The 19,142-nt window shown below is 37.5% G+C and overlaps 2 protein-coding genes and 1 long non-coding RNA gene across 9 annotated transcripts in view; 2 read left to right on the forward strand and 1 right to left on the reverse strand.

Annotated features, from left to right (window-relative positions):
* LOC121416025 (secretory carrier-associated membrane protein 1-like) overlaps positions 1-10,779 on the reverse strand; it is a 46,430-nt gene extending 35,651 nt beyond the window's left edge. For 3 of the 4 annotated variants that reach the window (XM_041609458.1, XM_041609460.1, XM_041609464.1), the window contains exon 1: positions 10,616-10,779. In XM_041609458.1, coding sequence (XP_041465392.1) covers positions 10,616-10,672 — 57 coding nt within the window. In that variant the 5' untranslated portion in view covers positions 10,673-10,779. Of the gene's footprint in view, positions 1-10,125; positions 10,196-10,615 lie in introns of those variants that run through there. The other variant, XM_041609459.1, reaches the window with a different exon arrangement.
* LOC121416024 (AP-3 complex subunit beta-2-like) overlaps positions 1-19,142 on the forward strand; it is a 52,639-nt gene that overhangs the window by 3,987 nt on the left and 29,510 nt on the right. For 3 of the 4 annotated variants that reach the window (XM_041609454.1, XM_041609455.1, XM_041609456.1), the window contains exon 2: positions 16,302-16,432. In XM_041609454.1, the coding sequence (XP_041465388.1) occupies positions 16,302-16,432 (131 nt within the window). Of the gene's footprint in view, positions 1-15,536; positions 15,793-16,301; positions 16,433-19,142 lie in introns of those variants that run through there. The other variant, XM_041609457.1, reaches the window with a different exon arrangement.
* LOC121416027 lies at positions 10,120-10,720 on the forward strand. Its single transcript, XR_005970090.1, has 2 exons — positions 10,120-10,187; positions 10,678-10,720. It is a non-coding gene; the product is annotated as an uncharacterized LOC121416027 (long non-coding RNA).

The following is a 19,142-nucleotide window of genomic DNA, read 5'->3' on the forward strand; positions in this document are numbered from 1 at the left end:
GAAACTTAAATTCTCTAAAAACAACGAAGAATGCAAAACTGGTTACAAAATGTGACATATCAAAAATACATTGACTGATTGGCAAACTATGTCCCAGGAGTTTTGTAGAATATGGGATGTCACAAAACTGGGAAAAATGGAAATTATGAAAACCAATTATAATAGCAGAGTATGATAATAAAGTATGAGAGAATTTTGCGAGACATGACAAAATGGAAAGCTGCCATGGCCATGAGGTAAATGCAATTCCATGACTTTTCCATGACTTTTCACAAATTTTCTGAATTCCCTGACTTTCCAGGACCACAAATTTTTCCAGGATTTTCCATGACCGTGGGAACCCTGGAAAGGTAAAAGAAAACAAAATTCATACAGGTACAGGTACACTATACCAGTAACATACACAGTACAACATGTAGGCCTACATGTACAAGTACATCTGTAGGCTGTAGCACCCAAGAAATTGTTGATTTGAATACTATTTGCAGCCAAGCCAACATGTACATGTAGGTACATGGTAAATTTGTACATTTGATTGATTGTAAACCTATGATCAATGCAATCTACAATGTACATGTACATGTATGTACAGTATAATAAAATTTGGCCCCAAAATCAATCGCTATTAAAGCATGGAGTTACAAGGAACAGACCGTGAAAGGTTGTGTAATAGTAGTAATAATCTGAAAATATGTACACCACACATGAATAACAAAGATGCCACTGTAGTTTACAATACTTATTTATATTCATGAATGTTTCTTCAACTATAGGTCACATATACATCAATGAAACACAAACTTATATATAATGTACATGTAGTCCCAACATGTACCTCGGAATTGCAATTTCTTCCCCCTCAAAACCCCTTAACTCCAGCAACTTACATAGTACATGCATAAGGGCCCTGTTACCTGAACCCAAACAGAAGAAAGCAATCACCTTTCCCAAATCTCTTACAAAATGTCAATTTAGTTCAAAGTTATAAAAACTATTTTTTTAGGCCCTATTCAATTTGACATGATGTTGTGTAAGTATTATTGCAATAAAGTAGACAGAAATACAATTTAGATGTTTATATCCTGTGTGCCCATGATTTGGTAGAGATGTATGTATATAGATGGTGAAAAAAAGCAGGAGCAATGAGTGATTCGCTTCCGTTAGCCCTGACATCGCGCTTGCCACCTCAATAACAAGAGCATTAAAAACAAGGTGGTTTGCGAACCATATTAAGTCTACTCTCACCTGATTAATGAAATATGCAATATGATCTTCATACCCATAGATGACATTTGACGTTATCATCCACAAGAACACATACACATTTGATGCAGATATAAGGAAATAAGAGCTAGTGGAACAAAATCTTGAAAACAGATGGACATGACCTCATATCATTTGGCCTATATCAGACCTTCATTTTTGAGGAGGGCGATCGCGCTGGTGCTCGACTCCTACCGCGCTCCTAAAAAAAATAAGGAGAGCAAAAAACAATGCTCCTAAAATTTCACATTTTACATTTTTAAATCCATAAAATGGCCATCTATTTTCCATAATTCCTTCAAATTATTTTGATTTCGTTGAAAAATATCTGAAAAATGAAGAATATTCACCTCTTTCCCAACTTTGATTTGAATTTGAACTCGGTAAATGGCAACACCATTGAAGTCTACATGTACATGTGGGACTACAATATTTACCGAAAGTAAGTTCAAATCAGAGCCGGGAAAGAGGTGAATATTCTCTAATTTTCTGATAGTTTTCCACTAAATCAAAATAATTTCAAGGAATTATGGAAAATACATGGCCATTTCATGGATTTAAAGTAAAATGTAATGTAATGTAATTTAAAGTAAAATGTAAAATGTGAAAAAATTTATTTATTTATTTTTTTTTTTTTAAGCAGGAGCGCGATATTTTGTAAACGTATTGACCCAGGCCTAGTTTCACCACAGATCAATTAATAGCTAATACGATGTTACAAAAAATCTACAATTTACCATACATGTATTGTATTGAATTGATTTGAGCTCCTCAAAAAATTAAGGAGAGCGATTTATTGAGCTCCACAAAATTATAAACGTGAAGGACTGCTACATGGCATTTGACCCCAGGCCATCATCCTCATAAATGCACATTTGATATTATCCAAGGATAATTTGTACCTATAATGTGATTATGTGAATATAATTGATGCAGAAATAAAGAAATGAGAGCAGTTTGTTAAAAATTGACCTTTCGATCCCTGGATGACCTTTATATTATTATATTTACAATTACGTATATTATTTATAACATATTTATGTGATACCCTGATTTTACAAATCATGTAAATAGTGTAAGGATTATCATAATCCAAGCTTTTATTTCATTTACTTACCCATGAAAATTTGATTAAAATCATGGCAATAAATAGTGAAATCGATCTGGAGGTAATTGTTTCTCATTGATTGTGTGTTTCCCTGTACCTGTGTTACACATCATAGTGGAGAGAAAATAAGTAGAGAAAGCTGTACCAGGTCGCCATGCAGGCAAATAAAAAACAGGTACACGCTCAACACAATCTCCATGCCTACATGTACATTGTCAGGGCGGTGAATATGATGTGTTGTGTATTTGACTTTCTTATGCGAGCAGAGTGGTGCTGGCATGGCCGCGGTCGTAAACCAGGCACCAGGTACTTTCTTTGCGCATTTTAACCATGAGTAGAATCAGGCATGGCGCTCGTGGAATTACGAGTGGCGCTTCATCATAACATGGATTACGCGTGGCGCAATATCTAAAAAAAATTGAATTACGCGTAGCGCAAAATCTACAAAATCCCCTAGTCTACAAAACTGTAGATAAAGGCATGGTCACACCGCCCGAGCGTTGTTGGAGCGGTCGTGGAGCGGAGAGAAAAAATCATCACTGCTCGCTACCGTTCACCATTTTCGATTTTGATTGTTTTGTTTTTTTTTCGATTTTTTCCCCCAATTTTGAGAGCGAAATTCAACCCTCTTTCCCTACCGCTCCACGACCGCTCCAACTGTAACAACGCACGGGCGGTGTGACCAGGCCTTAAGGTATAGTTAAACTATCAGACCTTTCATGAAAACAGTAATATTTGACTTTCTATGAGTTCAAACACAAACACAAATTAGATTGCAATTGTTTAGAATTTTTTCTGCAAATGAGGAGATGGATGACATCATCCACTATTTCTTTTGTGTTTCAATGCAAAACATGGAATATGAAATATTATAATTTTCCCCACATTGCCATGTGAAACGAAGTTTCATTCCTTCCCGGAGATGTGTATGTATAATCATTGTTTTAACATTTTGTGGTTCAAACAAAAGGGTCCTTTAATCTGTAAAAAAATGAAATATTGTATAATTTGTACAATAAAAAACAAAAGAAATAGTGAGTGAGGGACACTGACTCTCTCATTTGAATAGCACTGACTTGTGAACTTTTTTTAATATAATGAACAAAATTTTAAATTGTCATTGTATCTTTGATATTTTACATCCGAATTTGATGAAATTTTCAGTGCTACAGGGTATGCTGTATCATTTTTCTCTTTTCATTCAAACACCTTTTTTCTGGGGTGGATTTGACCTTTGAATGGCCAAAATCTATTTTAAAATAAAAATGGTTTGATATTGTAAGATCAAATTCTTCAAAAAATGTAATTACTGAAATCAGATGTTTGCTCAGTAGGTCCCCTGACTGCTATTTTTTTATTCACAGAATCTTTGTAGAATTGCGATCTTAGTCTAAAAAATTAAATATCTCTTTCTTTTGAGTTTTATTCTTTCTTAAAATTTCTCTTGAATTTATGCTTTACGACCTTTCAGCCTTTTGCTTTTCATTAATTTTTCAATGGAAAAGTATGGTAGCAATAATGATGCATGAATGTTGGCAAAAAGTACAATTTGTGTTGGATTAAAAGAAGATTTCAGGTTTTTGAGCAATTTTGGGTGTGAGATGCACTAAAATGTTGCATTTAAATTTCCGTACTTACATGTACAAAGAGATCTCAAAGTTTAAGGCAAATGTTGGACCCAGAAAGGAGAGAAGGGGGCAAAATGCGAATTTTGAGATACATGTGTAATGGCATTTCATTGATTTCTTTTTAATTCACAATACATCTTTACAAATTAAATGGAAAGCTGCTCGCAAACATTAGTATGACAGTGAATGACACAAATAAAAAAAAATGAAAACTTCTAATGCTATATAAAATATTCTTTGATGGATTTTCCTCACACCTTAGCTTCATTCACCATTTCCATGGCCCATGCACCAGTCCAATGGCAATAACTTTGTGGGCGCAAATGCAGTTTCGTACTGGCTGACTAAGAGAGAATTTCCCCACCAGTAATTGTCATGTTTGCATATGTCATAGCAAGTCTCATCATATTTCAAGGTCAATATGCCCATCACTTTTCTGAATATCATGATTGGGAACGGCTGTTTTTCTGGCTTTTAAAGCTGTACATCTCATTCTCAACACTGTTCAAATTCTCAGACATCCCTTTCACTTGGATTCGCCGCAATTTTGATACATGTTTATTGTTAGCGACCAATATCATAGCGAACGTGTGGCGAACAAACAGGTGAGCTGCTGCAGGCAGATCATCAGAGATGCCAACTTTTGGAAATCAGAATTAGGGAGGATTTACAACCGACACCAAATTTATGTGCGCATATTATGCGCACATCTCGAGCGCAGAGCAGTCGACCCTTGCAGCCGGGGTCCAGGGCCCGCCTTAGGGCCCTGGAAGCTCTGGGTTTTTAGATGCTCTCTGGTGCAATCTGACCCTTATTTGGAGCATTTCACATGTTTTAAAAAAAACATTGTTCCCACTTTAACATAAAAAATATCATATGCATTTTTACATGGAAAAAAATGAGGGGACAATAGAAGAAAAGTACCCGTTCAACAATAAAAATAAGGAGGAATTATCAGCTATAGGCAGGTTATGTTCCACTATAAATCCAGTAAAGAAAAGCTCAGCGCAGGTATCTTCTACCTGTAAAGATCTTGTCTTTGCAATGTCCGTATGCCGTTTGCTCCATAGCCCGAAGTGCTTCCGAATATCATCACGACCTCCGTGCTCAACTGAAATGTCCACGCTGCAAATTGTGCAAAATGCATGGTAAATTCCTCTTTCCTACTTCCGAATACACGGGTACTAGAGACTGTATTCAGTCTTATACTTCTGAGACCATTTCTTGGTCTTCTTTTGTTGATTTTCCGCCATTTCGTGCCAATATCAACCCATCAACACGCCGAAATCACACACCGATATTCCACCGCAAGACTCGATAAATCCAGCGGCCGCGAGCGCACACGGCTCACGAAGCTAGCCAGGCCTACCGGCCGGGTGCACAGTGGATTCCCGTTGGGCATATCACATGCACCAGCTTTTCGCTGCTCCTTATTTGTCTGCCTTTCACACAGAATTTAGTAGCAGCGAACGTAATGGAGTTAATACATGCTAAAGTTAGCAGACAATACATACTTCCAATCCAATTTGATCAATGCAAAAAATCGTAATTTCGGGAGGATAAGGATGGTAATCATAAGGGCGAGAGTTGGGATGAATTTTCGGGAGCCTCCCGATGAAATCGGGAGGGTTGGCATCTCTGGATCATTTGGTCACTAAGTTCACTCCATATCAAAACTAGGGCAAAGCCTAAACTAAAAGCTTTGGTCTCTGTTATATTGGTTGTTCCGCTGAACTCTATTGGCTCCACTTAATGTTGTAACCCGCACCCGTTGCGGTACGGGTTAACCTGCCGGTATGCCTCCGATCGCGGGTTGCGGGCCGGGCCGAGTTCATTCTCAAACCCGCAGACCGTCATGCAAAAAAAGGGAGAATAAACGACGCATAATAAAAACATTCACAGTGAAAATTGAGTTAAGATCATGTGCTTCTTACGTGGCAGATTCTTTTAGAGACGTAGATATTTCCTTTTAAAAATGCCGGCGTATTTTTGTCTTGTGAATAGTGGACAGGACTGAGTCTGAGACAGTTCAACATGATAAATACATCGAGTTGCTCTCTTTCAAAGGCCAGCGCCAGTACTGCAGTACTGCATGCAGCGCAGTCAAAAGCAACCGCATGGGCCAATGAAACTCGATGTTGAGTTTCCCGTCCCATTTTTTCCAGCTCATAATGAGGAACCGATTTCATTATTCATTATTTTTCAGAAGATGAAAGTTTGACCTTTTGTAACCTTTTAACGCACTTTATTCTGTGGAATTCGAAGCCAGGGAAAAATTAATCATTTTTTGGGGGGCTCCATTTTCATTTTTTTTTTTGCAATATTTCAGGGGCTCTTTTCAAATGCTACGTTTTTGTATTTTGAGGAATACCTGTTCACTTATTAAATTGATTATGACTTGTTGTTTAATATTGTATGATTTTTAAAGTTTTTTTTCATGCCTAGAATCTTGGATGTGGGTGTGTTTGTGTGGGTGAGACTGTGAGTTGAACTTGATATAAATGAATTTAATATCTAAATTTTACTCCATCTAATTCCAGTACTTGGCCATGTAATAAAGGCCCACATACCCTTACTTTTCCTGAAGTTCCTTGAAAACGCAGATCTCCACGAAAATTGTATTTCTCTATGGGGGAGTCTAAATTTGGTGAGAATGAACTCATTAGTAACTTAAATATACATGACAATGAAGAAATTTAATCAAACTTCATTAGCAGTTTTGAAAAATATACCAGAAAAATAAACTCTGTCTGAAGCAGAAAATCACCATCATTGAGGCCTTTACAGAGCGAATTGTCCCCCAGAGCTCTGGCAGAGAGACAGAGCTCAGACTAGCTAGCACAAGCGCCAATGCGTACGTGGGTGAGTCTCCCGTCGGCCTTGTAACAGATTGAGCTTTGATGATTTTTTTGTCTGATATTTAACTCATCCCCTGGAAAAATAAAACAAATGATTTTTAAGTTATATTTTAGCAAATAAGATAAGTTATTTTGGATGAGTACTAGGCCGTATGATAACTCACCAACGCGAGTTTACTAGACTTTGGGATTTATTGAGGTAGCTCAACCATACCTCGAGCGATGTTCGTGCAGGCTCCACCACTTCTACGGTTGTTGAGTGGAGCCTGCACGAACATCCCTTGAGGTATGGTTGAGCATGCAGCGTCATTCCATTCACAAAAAAAGAAAGAAAGAAAAGATTTGCAGGTATTTACAAGATATACAAGTAATTGTCTTACTGAAAAGCTTATATTAATGTTTTAAATCAGTTTTGAATCTAGATATCCAAATAGTTTATTTTCAGAATTTGATTTTCAAACGCGGGCAAAATTTCATAACGCGGGCGACGGGAAACTGAACATCGAGTTTTAGCGGCCATATTATCGAATGAAATACAGAAGCAAATAATATAGAGATAAACGAGAAGAAAAAATTGACTGTATCATTATCCAGGTATTTATTGCAATTTTGATTACTTTATAGACGAGGTCCCATGGAATTGAATATTGTAATTATGATTGTTGTGAGTCGCATTGTCGACCGACCTGGACTGAAAAACAACATTGCCGTCTGCCGATCCTTGCTGGGCTAGCTAGCGCGCTGAGCTGCGGCTCGCTAGCCCCGATCCGAGGCGTTAATTGCGTAATGCTTTCAATTTCGAGATCAGAGCGGACCCATTTCGTGGTACAAAGTCACCCAAAAAACATTTTCTCTCCGGAATAAAAGGCGAATTTGCAAATTGTAAGTAAATTCACTCTAGGCTAGGTAGTAGTAGACATATATTTTCCTGATTCGAGCCTGTATAGTGTGGGGATTGCAGAAATAATGTTTTTCATTTTTCAAAGATAAATTGACTTGCGGGTTAAAACCCGACGGGTCAGCGGGTCCTGCTTGCAAATTATTGGATTATACGGGACGGTACGGTTCGGGTTTTCACTTGCAGGTTACCACATTAGCTCCACTAACCAGTCACGGAGACCAAAGTTCTAACTCGATCTGTAAAGGGACTCAATGGCCATATGTTTATGTACTAAGTTCAGATGAACCAGGGAAGTGGGAGTTGCATGACAGCCAAAGTAATTAGTAAGTCACTGTTTTTTGTGTCCTTTTGAAATTTAAGTTTATTTTTCCCTGTTTTGGTGCATTCCAGGCCAGAATGGAAAAATAATCTTTTGGTCTAGCTCTTTTTAGATACTTTCATGAAATAAAAACAAAAATCAATGAGCCCCGTCGGGTAGATTTTACATTGACAAATGGCGACTGCACGATCGCAAGCCATCTGTGTAGTAGAAATTTTTTTAGAAGTTAAAATGTTAAAAAACTCCTCCTTGGCTTGAAACAAGCGGCTACCAGCCGTCTAGCCTCTAGGCACACTCACACGTTAGTATTAGTATACAAACCTTGCACCATAATCCGCGTTTGACAGTGGATTTCTAACTAGTGGATCGCATGTGCTGGGATCTCACTTCTGGTGTCCACAACACATGACTTTCTATGGCTTGATTTTTCTGTGTGCAGCGGCATGTAATTAATCCTTGGTTGGTCTAGGCGGAGCCAAGCACTTCTCTACAATAAATCCAAAATCCCAGGCTAGGTTTAGCCTTCAGGCTATTTTTTTTAATTCAAATTAGGCCCTAGCGCCATTTTTGCTACAAAACTTATTGACTAAAGACATAAACTTAAAGTGTACAAAAAAACTTCACATTTTTATAATAAACTTGACTTTGTCAAGATGAATTAGGCTTAACTTAGCTTAGAATTTTAGTTAGATAGAAAATTTTTGTTTAACATGTCTGACTTCAAAACTTCACATTTTTACAAAAATAAACTTGACTTTGTCAAGATGAATTAGGCTTAACTTAGCTTAGAATTATTTTTAGTTAAGTTAGATAGAAAATTTTTGTTTAACTTGTCTGACTTAAGCCCCCTCCTCCCCCCCCCCCTCCCCAAAGAAAAAAGAAAGAATCAGAGGTGTGGCTGAAAATTTTTTGTTTAACTTGTCTGACTTAAGCGAAATAAGTATTTTCAGTTCAGTGGTTGAAGCGGGACATTTTTTGGCACTTTTTAATCTAGCACCGCTCATGATTTTGCCGCCCTCTATACCCGTCACGTAACTAGGTTGCATTAACAAAGGATCAAAGATGGCGATGTCAACAAATGTGAGTAAACTCTCTTCTACTTTTATTTTTTTATCGCCTTTTGGCGATATTTTGTAACCATAACTATCCATTTTTTGCCAAACGTTGCCAACCAATATTTTTACCCATGTATGATGGGTAAAGCTACGCACTTTGTTAACAAGCGATGTAAAATATGCCAATTTTTATATTTGAACAAATTATCTTTTACTAATTTGTGGCAAAAAAACAAAAAGAAAATATCACAAAACTCACTAATACGAAAATCCTGTCGTGTTTTCCGAACACCTCTTAAATTCGCCGCCCGATGTAGAAGGGGTCCTAAAGCTACGCACGCGATTTATCATGCAAAAAAATAATATTTCCTGTGCCTCAATTTTAAAAATTTGCTCAAATTATGATAGGATAATATGAAATTAAATCGAATGTAGGCCTAACTCCAAAATTCTAAACAATTGTGGGTTTTCTCTGCATAAGAGATTTACTGCAGCCCATGTAGAAAAAAATTGAAAAGGAATCGTTTGTCAAACTGCAGTCACAGTTCAACACACAGAGTGCGCATTTGCCATTAAAAACTGCATGCGCGATGAGTGGTGCGTAGCTTTACCCTTTTAGGACCCGCGTAGCTAGCTAGGACCCATACAGAAGATTAGAAGTGAACCTCAGACTCAGTCACTCTCAGATTCTGATAAACATGATAATTAAATGTCATAAGCAGTTTGGCGCATTTTTATAGTTGCCTTTTCCTTTGGTGCGTGGGAGCCTATATATTCGAGCGCCAGGCGTTAGGGGAGTAACCATACGTAGAGTATATAACTTTACTCCCCAGACACTAGACGCCTCCAGGCTAGACGTGACTGAGCTGAGCACTGCACTGCACCGCCACCGAACCGGTCAGCGGCGGAGCTGAGCCGGCCGCGGTGTAGCTCGGCTCGGGCCTTCTCTCACACAACAGGGCCAGGCCAAGTCGACATTCGGTTTTCACTTACCTGAAAAGGACTGTTGTCTGTAGGGTCAGCAAACGGATTACTGTCAAAGTTAGACATTTTAGGTACTTCTCCTTCTCGCATGAGTGGTGCGTAGCTTTACCCTTTTAGGACCCGCGTAGCTAGCTAGGACCCATACAGAAGTGAACCTCAGACTCAGTCACTCTCAGATTCTGATAAACATGATAATTAAATCATAAATGTCATTCATAAGCAGTTTGGCGCATTTTTATAGTTGCCTTTTCCTTTGGTGCGTGGGAGCCTATATATTCGAGCGCCAGGCGTTAGGGGAGTAACCATACGTAGAGTATATAACTTTACTCCCCAGACACTAGACGCCTCCAGGCTAGACGTGACTGAGCTGAGCTGAGCACTGCACTGCACCGCCACCGAACCGGTCAGCGGCGGAGCTGAGCCGGCCGCGGTGTAGCTCGGCTCGGGCCTTCTCTAACACAACAGGGCCAGGCCAAGTCGACACTCGGTTTTCCCTTACCTGAAAAGGACTGTTGTCTGTAGGGTCAGCAAACGGATTACTGTCAAAGTTAGACATTTTAGGTACTTCTCCTTCTTTTCGATAGGGGATGAAATTCACTCAAATGTCAAAAAACTGTATTCAGCAAGGTGTAATAGTTTGGGGCGAAACCTTTCGTCAATGAGATAACAGCAGCGGAAGTTATCCTACTTACTACTCATTTTGGAATTGTGGGATTGATTGGTCGTGTCAAGGATTTGAGCATGCGCACTTTGCTCACATCGTGTCATCAAAACTTCTTGAAAATGACATCATAAGCATGTGATACGATCGAGGGGGGGTCTTTTAAGGTTGCATGGGGGAAGTTTGATTGCCTTGTTACTGTCTCACCATCAAAATAACTCATATCTTTACCGCACTCCTGCCATAAAATATAATTGTTCACCCTTAATTCTCTCTTTTACGAAGCCCCAATTAAACCGGACATTTTTGGCGAAAAAAATTATTACGTAAAAGTACGTAGTATTGTATTTATTACGTACTGTACGTACGTCACCGCGTTGAACCTGGTGGCTGTTTCATAAAGCTGTTCGTAAGATACAACCATAGAGTTAAATACGTATATAACTCTATGGATACAACTGACTTTACGCACGACTGGTGATCCCTTTAAGATTTAAACACTTGTTTAAACTGTTTAAACAATTAATGTAAGGTTCATATAGTAAACAGCGTTGTATAAAATTTTTAAACAGCGTTTTTACTGTGTATGTAAACTTCACTAAAATTAAGTGATCAACTTTATTAAATATGACCAACGTTTATGATCGTTGTGTAACACTATTGCCGTAAATAATATTCTTTCCATTGTGGATTGATTCACACCCCTTTCTGTGTTTTAATCATTATTGCAATTAAAGCACTACTTTATCCACTAGGACATGTTTGCAGCAATTTTCACATTCTCCGGTTACTCATGTACATATACTCATAAACACTCACATTTGTATTCCTTGCGTTATATATCTGACAAATAAAATAAATAAATTACATTTTTCACACGTTGCCTCTCATTATTTTCCTTTTTAGTCTCATACAATCAGACACTGTTGATTTTGTTAACTCCATTCAAACCCTATTTCTACCTTAACAAATAACATATGAACGCATAATTTGCAAAATTATCATTATGTTTAAGTATTCTATAAAAGTAACTATTGAATATTGAAATAATAAAATGTCGAAATTACTTTGTTAAAACCATATTTATGTCGGACAAGGGTCTCTTTCGTTGAAATATCAATGAAAGGTGTCTCTAAAAGTATACACCGTGTTCTAAATATGGGAAATAATGAAAATTTCGATTTTATTCAGTTATGTTTGTGAATCTTTGACGTTTTTTTTCTTCTCTTTTTACCTCATAAAGTAGCTCCATACATCAATTCTACAATCAGTAATAAATAAAACATTATTTGATCTCCTTTTGTTGAAATATATGATTTTATGAAAAGTCGTCATTCCGAAATAAAAGGTTCAGGTAATGATGAAGACTAAATATTTTTCCGATACTATATCGTTATCAAACGATGTCGCGGACTTGGAAGACAAAATTACCCTCGTGAAACGGAAAGTGCTGATTTGTCGCCAATCTTCCTATCTCGGAAGAATGGTCCTAGGACGTTCCTATACGTATCGCTCATCTCGTCATGCAACAGGCCCCGGAATGACATTCGGGCTATAGAGTTTGACTACTTTTAATGGATGTCAATCTTTCGATTTTCACACCTTTTGTGACTATAGAACTGCTGGTCACTACTAAGGGGGGTCACCCCTCCCATAATAGTAATGGCAGTATAAAATATTTATACATTATGTGATTGAGCTTAATATAGTCAGTTTGTGGAGTAGCAGGAATATCAAAATTAGTATAATGTACGTTCAAAGAAACGTTGCCATTATCAACCACATCCTATGAGATTTTGTTTAAGTGCAGGGGTTAGCAAAGGCGGATCCAATAGAAAAGGGCAGCGCCCCCTTCCCCCTATTGGCGGCGCTTTAAAAATCTTCGGGGGTGGGGGGGAAGAAAGGTATTAAAGGAGAGGGTAAAAAGAAAATATGAAGACGGGTCACGAGTGAATAAAATGAGGGGGGGTCGAAGACTTTGAAAAAATAATCTTTCATGTCAATTTATAAAAATTGATATGGAGCTTCAAATGTTCAATTTTAAATCAGTACACAAACATATTCCATTCCAGACAATGGCCCGAATTCACAAAGGTGGACTCAACAAAATCCGTGGATTTTGCAGAATCCACCTTTGTGAATTCGGGCCATATAGTTTTCATTATTTTGTCTGATGCGCACTCGCATTATTTGAGACGTACACTAGGTCCTTCTTCGTGTATTCCATAAAGTTCTCAAGATGTCTCTTTTGTTCAGGTCTGATTGTAAAAGAATTATCAGCTAGCACTGCGAGCTCGTGTTTTGGTTAATGAGAATACTTCTGTATGAATTCCAAAATTTCGCGTTCTCATTCGGCCTATTATTAAATGAAAAATCCCTTTTATGAATTCCTAATCTTGTCCCTTTTTTTTGTATATCTCCATTTCAGCCTGTTGAGCAAGATAATTATGTAGGCCTATCTCATCGAACAGGCAATGCGAGCGCGGAGCACGAGCGAAAATATTTATATACTGTATAGCTGACATGAATTAAGATTTTGTTATTTTCAAAGTTTTCCCCTTACCTTATTTTCATTCACTCTTCTCCCTATTCTTATTTGCCTCTTTTTAAAATCCTTTTCTTTCTCCCCCTTTCCTTTTTTTTCTTTCTTTCCCCCTTTTTTTCGCGCCGCCAATGCCGGGGAGGGGCGGTCACTTTACCACCTGGATCTGCCTATGCTGGCCTGATTTTTATGACAAGGTTTCTTTGACCGCATATATAGTTGATTTTGATATCTAACCACTCCACAAACTGACAACACACATACGGGGTGACCCCCGCCCCCCCCCCCCCCCCTCCCCCATATCATAAAAGAGCAAATCACATATAGCGATCATTAAAATCAGTGCTGTAATGTGAATATGTAGTCACAACCCGGACTCACAAAAGGCGGGGAAATGGAAATGAATGAAAAAAAATTGACATCCATATTTAATCCAAACTCTATACAGGTTCCCCGAAAGGTTCGACGAGGTGCTTATTACGTACGTACGTAATAAATACTACGTACGTACGTAATATTCTTTTTTCGTTGTCAAAAATGTCCGGTGTGCAAGCAGTCCTTAGCAGATACTTTTCTAATCAATTCAAAACGTGTATAAAAGTTTCTGCCTGCGCTTTGCACTTGCATTATCAAAGAAAGGAAGACCCCCAATTACTCATCCTTCTCAAGACAATTTTTTTACAAGACATATGGATAGAGTGTCTCGTTTTTAGGTCTAAATCTCGAAAGTTACAAAAAGTGCTTAGAATTTCCATTCTTTAGATCAAAATGTAAAAAAAATCAGCTCGCGCTTCGCGCTCGCATCGTTTAATTGTTGAAATATGTAGTCTTCATAGCTAACTGCAAGCAGTCTGTACCTTATCCATCAGTTCATTTCTGCTCGCACTTCACGTTCGTTGTAATTATTTAGTTGCATAAACATATTTTACAGGATAACAAACATTGCCCAGAATATTCAAATTTTAGGAAAAATACATACAATCAAAAAAAAAATTAGCTCGCGCTTTGCGCTCGCATCAAGGACTATGATATTACACATTTATGCTGATTTATAACAATGAAGCCAAGAAGTTATTATGAAGACTACCCCTTCAAAGAAACAAATAAAAATCATCTTCGAGCATGCAGCCGATCAGGGAAGATATGGCTGAAAAAAATTCTGCCCACCCCATTGGCGAAGGCTGGACTGATCCGCCCCTGTGTTTGTGCGTAACTTTACGAACAGCTTTATGATCCGTATGTCTCCCTTTCTTACTGTTTCCTTCCACTTCATGGCGCCATTTCGCCTATACCTCAGGGGTCGCCCCCTTCCGAGGATTCCCTTAGACTTCCAGATTCACTTTTTTTTGGGGGGATCGATAATTCTCCCCTTAGTTGTTCTCTTTTTCGTTCCAATTATGATAAGGCCCTATACAGTTTTCCCTTGCAATTTTCTCTTATTTCTTTCTTCCATTTCTTTTCTTATATCCTTCTCCATTTTTTGCCAACTGGGATGGTGAGCCAGTAGCGTGGAGACCGTCTCATCAATTAATTTCGACCCCGAGGCCATCATTTTTAAATTTCTTTCCCTACTTCACTATTTTTTCATGCGGGGGGAGGGGGGGTTCCAGGACCCCGGTTTCATTTCTCTCCACCCCCCCCTGCCCCCGTTACCGTTTGTTTTCCTTCTTAATGCATTTCCCCTCCTGTAGCTCCTAATTTCCTTCAGTCTCTCTACATATTCTCTTTCTTTCTCTTTTTTTTTTTGGGGGGGGGAGGCCCGTCGGAAAGGCACATTCGACCCCCATGACTCCACGCCCGCATGCATCAGTGATGTCCCAACATTCAGTATCGAAGGGTCGATTTTTATCTGAATTATTGGAAGATTCTTCAAAATGAAATATTCGTTTGAGCACTTTTTTTCTAAGGTTTACTTTTATGTTTGACCATGGACCTCCATGGTTTGACAAATAAACATAAATTTCTCACAATGGAGGACCAATTTTCCGGACCATTTTCAGAGTGTGTGTGTGGGGGGGGGGGGGGTTGCCACTGATCCTTGGTCTCAAAGTGATGTATTTTCTAACGTTGATGGCCATCGGGATTTAGTCTATAGATAAGAAGAAAATCAATTACATCGACTCAGCGCAAATATTGATTTTACTCCGGCCAACCTAGGCCTACATCGGCCTACATACACGCAGAAACATATATGAGTGCAGTTTGGTAATCACTTAATGACATGCATGAATCCTTGAATAGAAAAGAGATCTATCATAAAAAGAGAGTGGCTCTATATAATACCACAGAGTGCTCCAGTGGGCAGAGGCTCACATACCACCACAATATTAAGCAGGGAGTCTGGATGCCGGATGGTCATTTCCTATGGGTTTTTTTTTAGTCAATCTAGCTGCATATCATTCTGGCATTTATCATCATATCAGTTATATTTCAAGCAACCATCGCACCAAGTGAATCCATCATGCAACGTTGGGTAAAAAACATTAATCCCTTTATTATTTTTCATTATCATTATGTTCATACAGGCTCTTTTTGGTATAAAACATAGAAGTAAATAAACAATAATAAGCTACTAATTTTGTTTTTGAAAATCGTTCTTTTTTCTGAAGTACCGATACTTTGCCCCGGCACATGCATCAAATGACGAAGTTTGAATCTATATGTTTTTTTTTGTTTTTTTTTTACTTATTGTGACTTTGTGTGCCTGATATGATATATTTTGTGCATGAGATAATTTCAACTCCCTGCAGCTATATAACTAAAGCCCATGCCACCTGGCAATGAGCTCCCATATGTTAGTAGTTTGGTGTAGCGCGGGCGTGAACCTGCGTTTACCCCGAGCAGCTAGCTGCTGCTGCACTAGCACTGCGCTGGATCAGCGGCGCGGCCCCGGTCGTCGATGATATTCGTCCAATATTCGCTCTCGATCTTCAGGCCAGAAACCCCATTAATGCAATTTTATTAATGTCATTCTTTGTGCAGGACTACGAGAAAATGGCTGCGGACTCATCCAGGTCGTATGCTAATGAAAAGACTCCTTCGACTGGATCAGGGGAGGCAGATATAGCGGCTGATCCAGCAAGTGGAGGGTTTTTTGCCACGGATTACAAGAAGTAAGAACCTAGATTTTAGATTTTTAGATTTTGCCACGACAAGATATTTGTGTGTAGAGATCAGACAGACAGAGCGAGTCGAGTGGGGTGTGAGCTGAGCCATGTAATGATGTATGACTATGAGTATTCAATTCAATTCAATTCAATTTATTCAAATTCCATTCAATAAAAAACACAAGATACAATATCAGAAAATACATAATTGATAAGAAAGCAATTAAACATACATGAATACAAAATGAAATTTGGGAGACTGCAAAAGACCGAAAGGTCTTGACGAGGCAGACCCCGAGTGCCATCATGGCGATACAAATATTGACATATTAGAAATGAGGACATGAAGGGAAAAAAAGTACAGATGTCCTACCCCCCCCCCCCATCGGGAACTGGAAACCAGTGTAACAATTATAAATTATCTAAATACACTTTAAGAAAAAAATTCATGAGTCATATGATGATATGATATGTTTTTTTAGCTTACGTTTAAAAGAAGAAAGCGAAGAACATTCTTTTATTTTACGAGGCAGTGAGTGCCAAACATCGGGTCCTCTATGTCTGATGGATTTATAAGCAAGTACTGTTTTGGGATTACTAAGATGAAAATTGTTGGAACTTCTGGTATTGTGTTCATGAACCTGGGTATTACGTATAAACATTGAATTAAAATTGCTTGGAACCAAGTGATTAGCATAATTGAACATAAAGTTTGCAGTTTGTAAGATATTGATATCAGATATTTTTAATATGTTCAGTTTTTTGAAAATTGGATCAGTGTGGGCTAAGTAAGGAGAACTTGTGCAAATTCTTATGGCTCTTTTCTGCAATAACAGTAAGGAGTTAACGTTTCTTTTGGTTCCACAACCCCAAGCAATATTAGCATAAGATAAATAAGATAATATGAAAGAATTGTACAATAGTATAATAGACTTTGGCATTAACGTATCTTTTAGTTTGAACATAATACCAATAATTCTAGAAATATGAGTTCTTAGATGCTGAAAATGCAAATTCCAGTTTAAATGTTGATCAAGAATAACACCAAGAAATTTAACATTAGTTTTCCTTTCAATTATGGTATTGTCTATTAAGATTTGGCTCTGGTCTTCCATAATGTTTTTGTTTGTGTTGTGAAATATAACATAATTTGTTTTACTGAGGTTGAGAGATAACTTATTACATTGTAGCCAGTTAGTTAATTTACGTAATTCTACATTGATGGTGTTTATCATTTTGTTAAAATCATAATGAGAATATAGCAGTGTCGTATCATCTGCAAATAACACATAACTAAGCTTTTCAGAAGACTTTACAATGTCGTTCATATATATTATAAAGAGAAGCGGCCCAAGTATGGATCCTTGTGGGACGCCACACTGGAGCTCTAAAATTTGTGATTTATGAACATCGACCTCAGTGTATTGAATTCTATTTTTTAAATAATCTCTAAACCATGCCAGAGGCGTACCCCTTATGCCATAACATTCAAGTTTATGTATTAAAATTGAGTGATCGAGCGTGTCGAACGCTTTTGAAAGGTCCAAAAATAATCCGGTTATATATTGTTTTTTTGCAAGGGAGTTAGTTATTCTATCATATAAGTCCAAAACTGCTAATTCCGTTGAATGATGTCTCCTAAAACCATATTGGGCGGTGCAAAGTAAATTGTTTTTGTCTAAAAAATTATATACCTGGTTATGGATTATTCTTTCTAAGATTTTAGATAAAGAGGGTAAAATAGATATGGGTCGGTAATTTTCACATTGGATCCGATTTCCCTTTTTAAATATTGGTACGACGCGTGCTAATTTAAAAGAATTCGGATAGCACCCAAGAGACAATGATAAATTGAAAATATGACAAAGTGGATCTGCTATAAAGAAAATTATTTGTTTTAAGATAAATGAGTTGATATCGTCATGCCCACAAGTTTTGGTATTTTTAAGGGATTTTACTATGGATATAACTTCGTGTGGTCTTACGGGTTTGAAAAATATCGAGTTTTCAGCTCGTTCAGGTAAAAAATCTTTAAAAGAGTGCTCATTGGTTGTAAAAGTTTTTGATAAAGTTGGACCTATGTTTACAAAATATTTATTTAAGATGTTTACAATTTTCTGTGGGTCACGAGTCTTTTCTTTTTCAGAGTACATTTCTTTTGTGAATTCTGTTCTTTTACCCCTGCCTAAGATATTGTTTAAGATGGACCAGGTAGCAGACATATTTCCCGACACTCTTTTAAGTTTATTTGTATAATACATTTTGCGTGATGCTCTAATAATGGCTGTTAGTTTGTTACGATAAGCCTTAAATTTATTATGTTGGACGGTATTGCTAGGATTGCGTATATACAACTTATATAATCGATTCTTTTTTCGAATAGAATTCATTATTGCATTGGTAATCCAAGGATTATGAATATTATTTTTTCTTTTCTTTTTGAGCAAACAAGGTATATTTTTATCATAATATTCCTTAAATTTTTGAAGAAAAAGTTCATATGCTATGTTCACATCATGTGTTACTTGAAATACATCTGACCAGGTTTCTTTTATAAGATCGATTTTAAGGGAGTTTATATTTTCGACTGAATAATTTCTATTAAAGTATTCATTAGATTCATATCGTTTCCCTTGTGTTTTTCTTGATATTGTAAAAATAGGAAGGTGATCTGATACATCATAGTATAAAATACCACTTTGAAAATCTTCTACAA

This window comes from Lytechinus variegatus, chromosome 5, assembly GCF_018143015.1.
Source record: "Lytechinus variegatus isolate NC3 chromosome 5, Lvar_3.0, whole genome shotgun sequence".
Taxonomy (NCBI): domain Eukaryota; kingdom Metazoa; phylum Echinodermata; class Echinoidea; order Temnopleuroida; family Toxopneustidae; genus Lytechinus; species Lytechinus variegatus.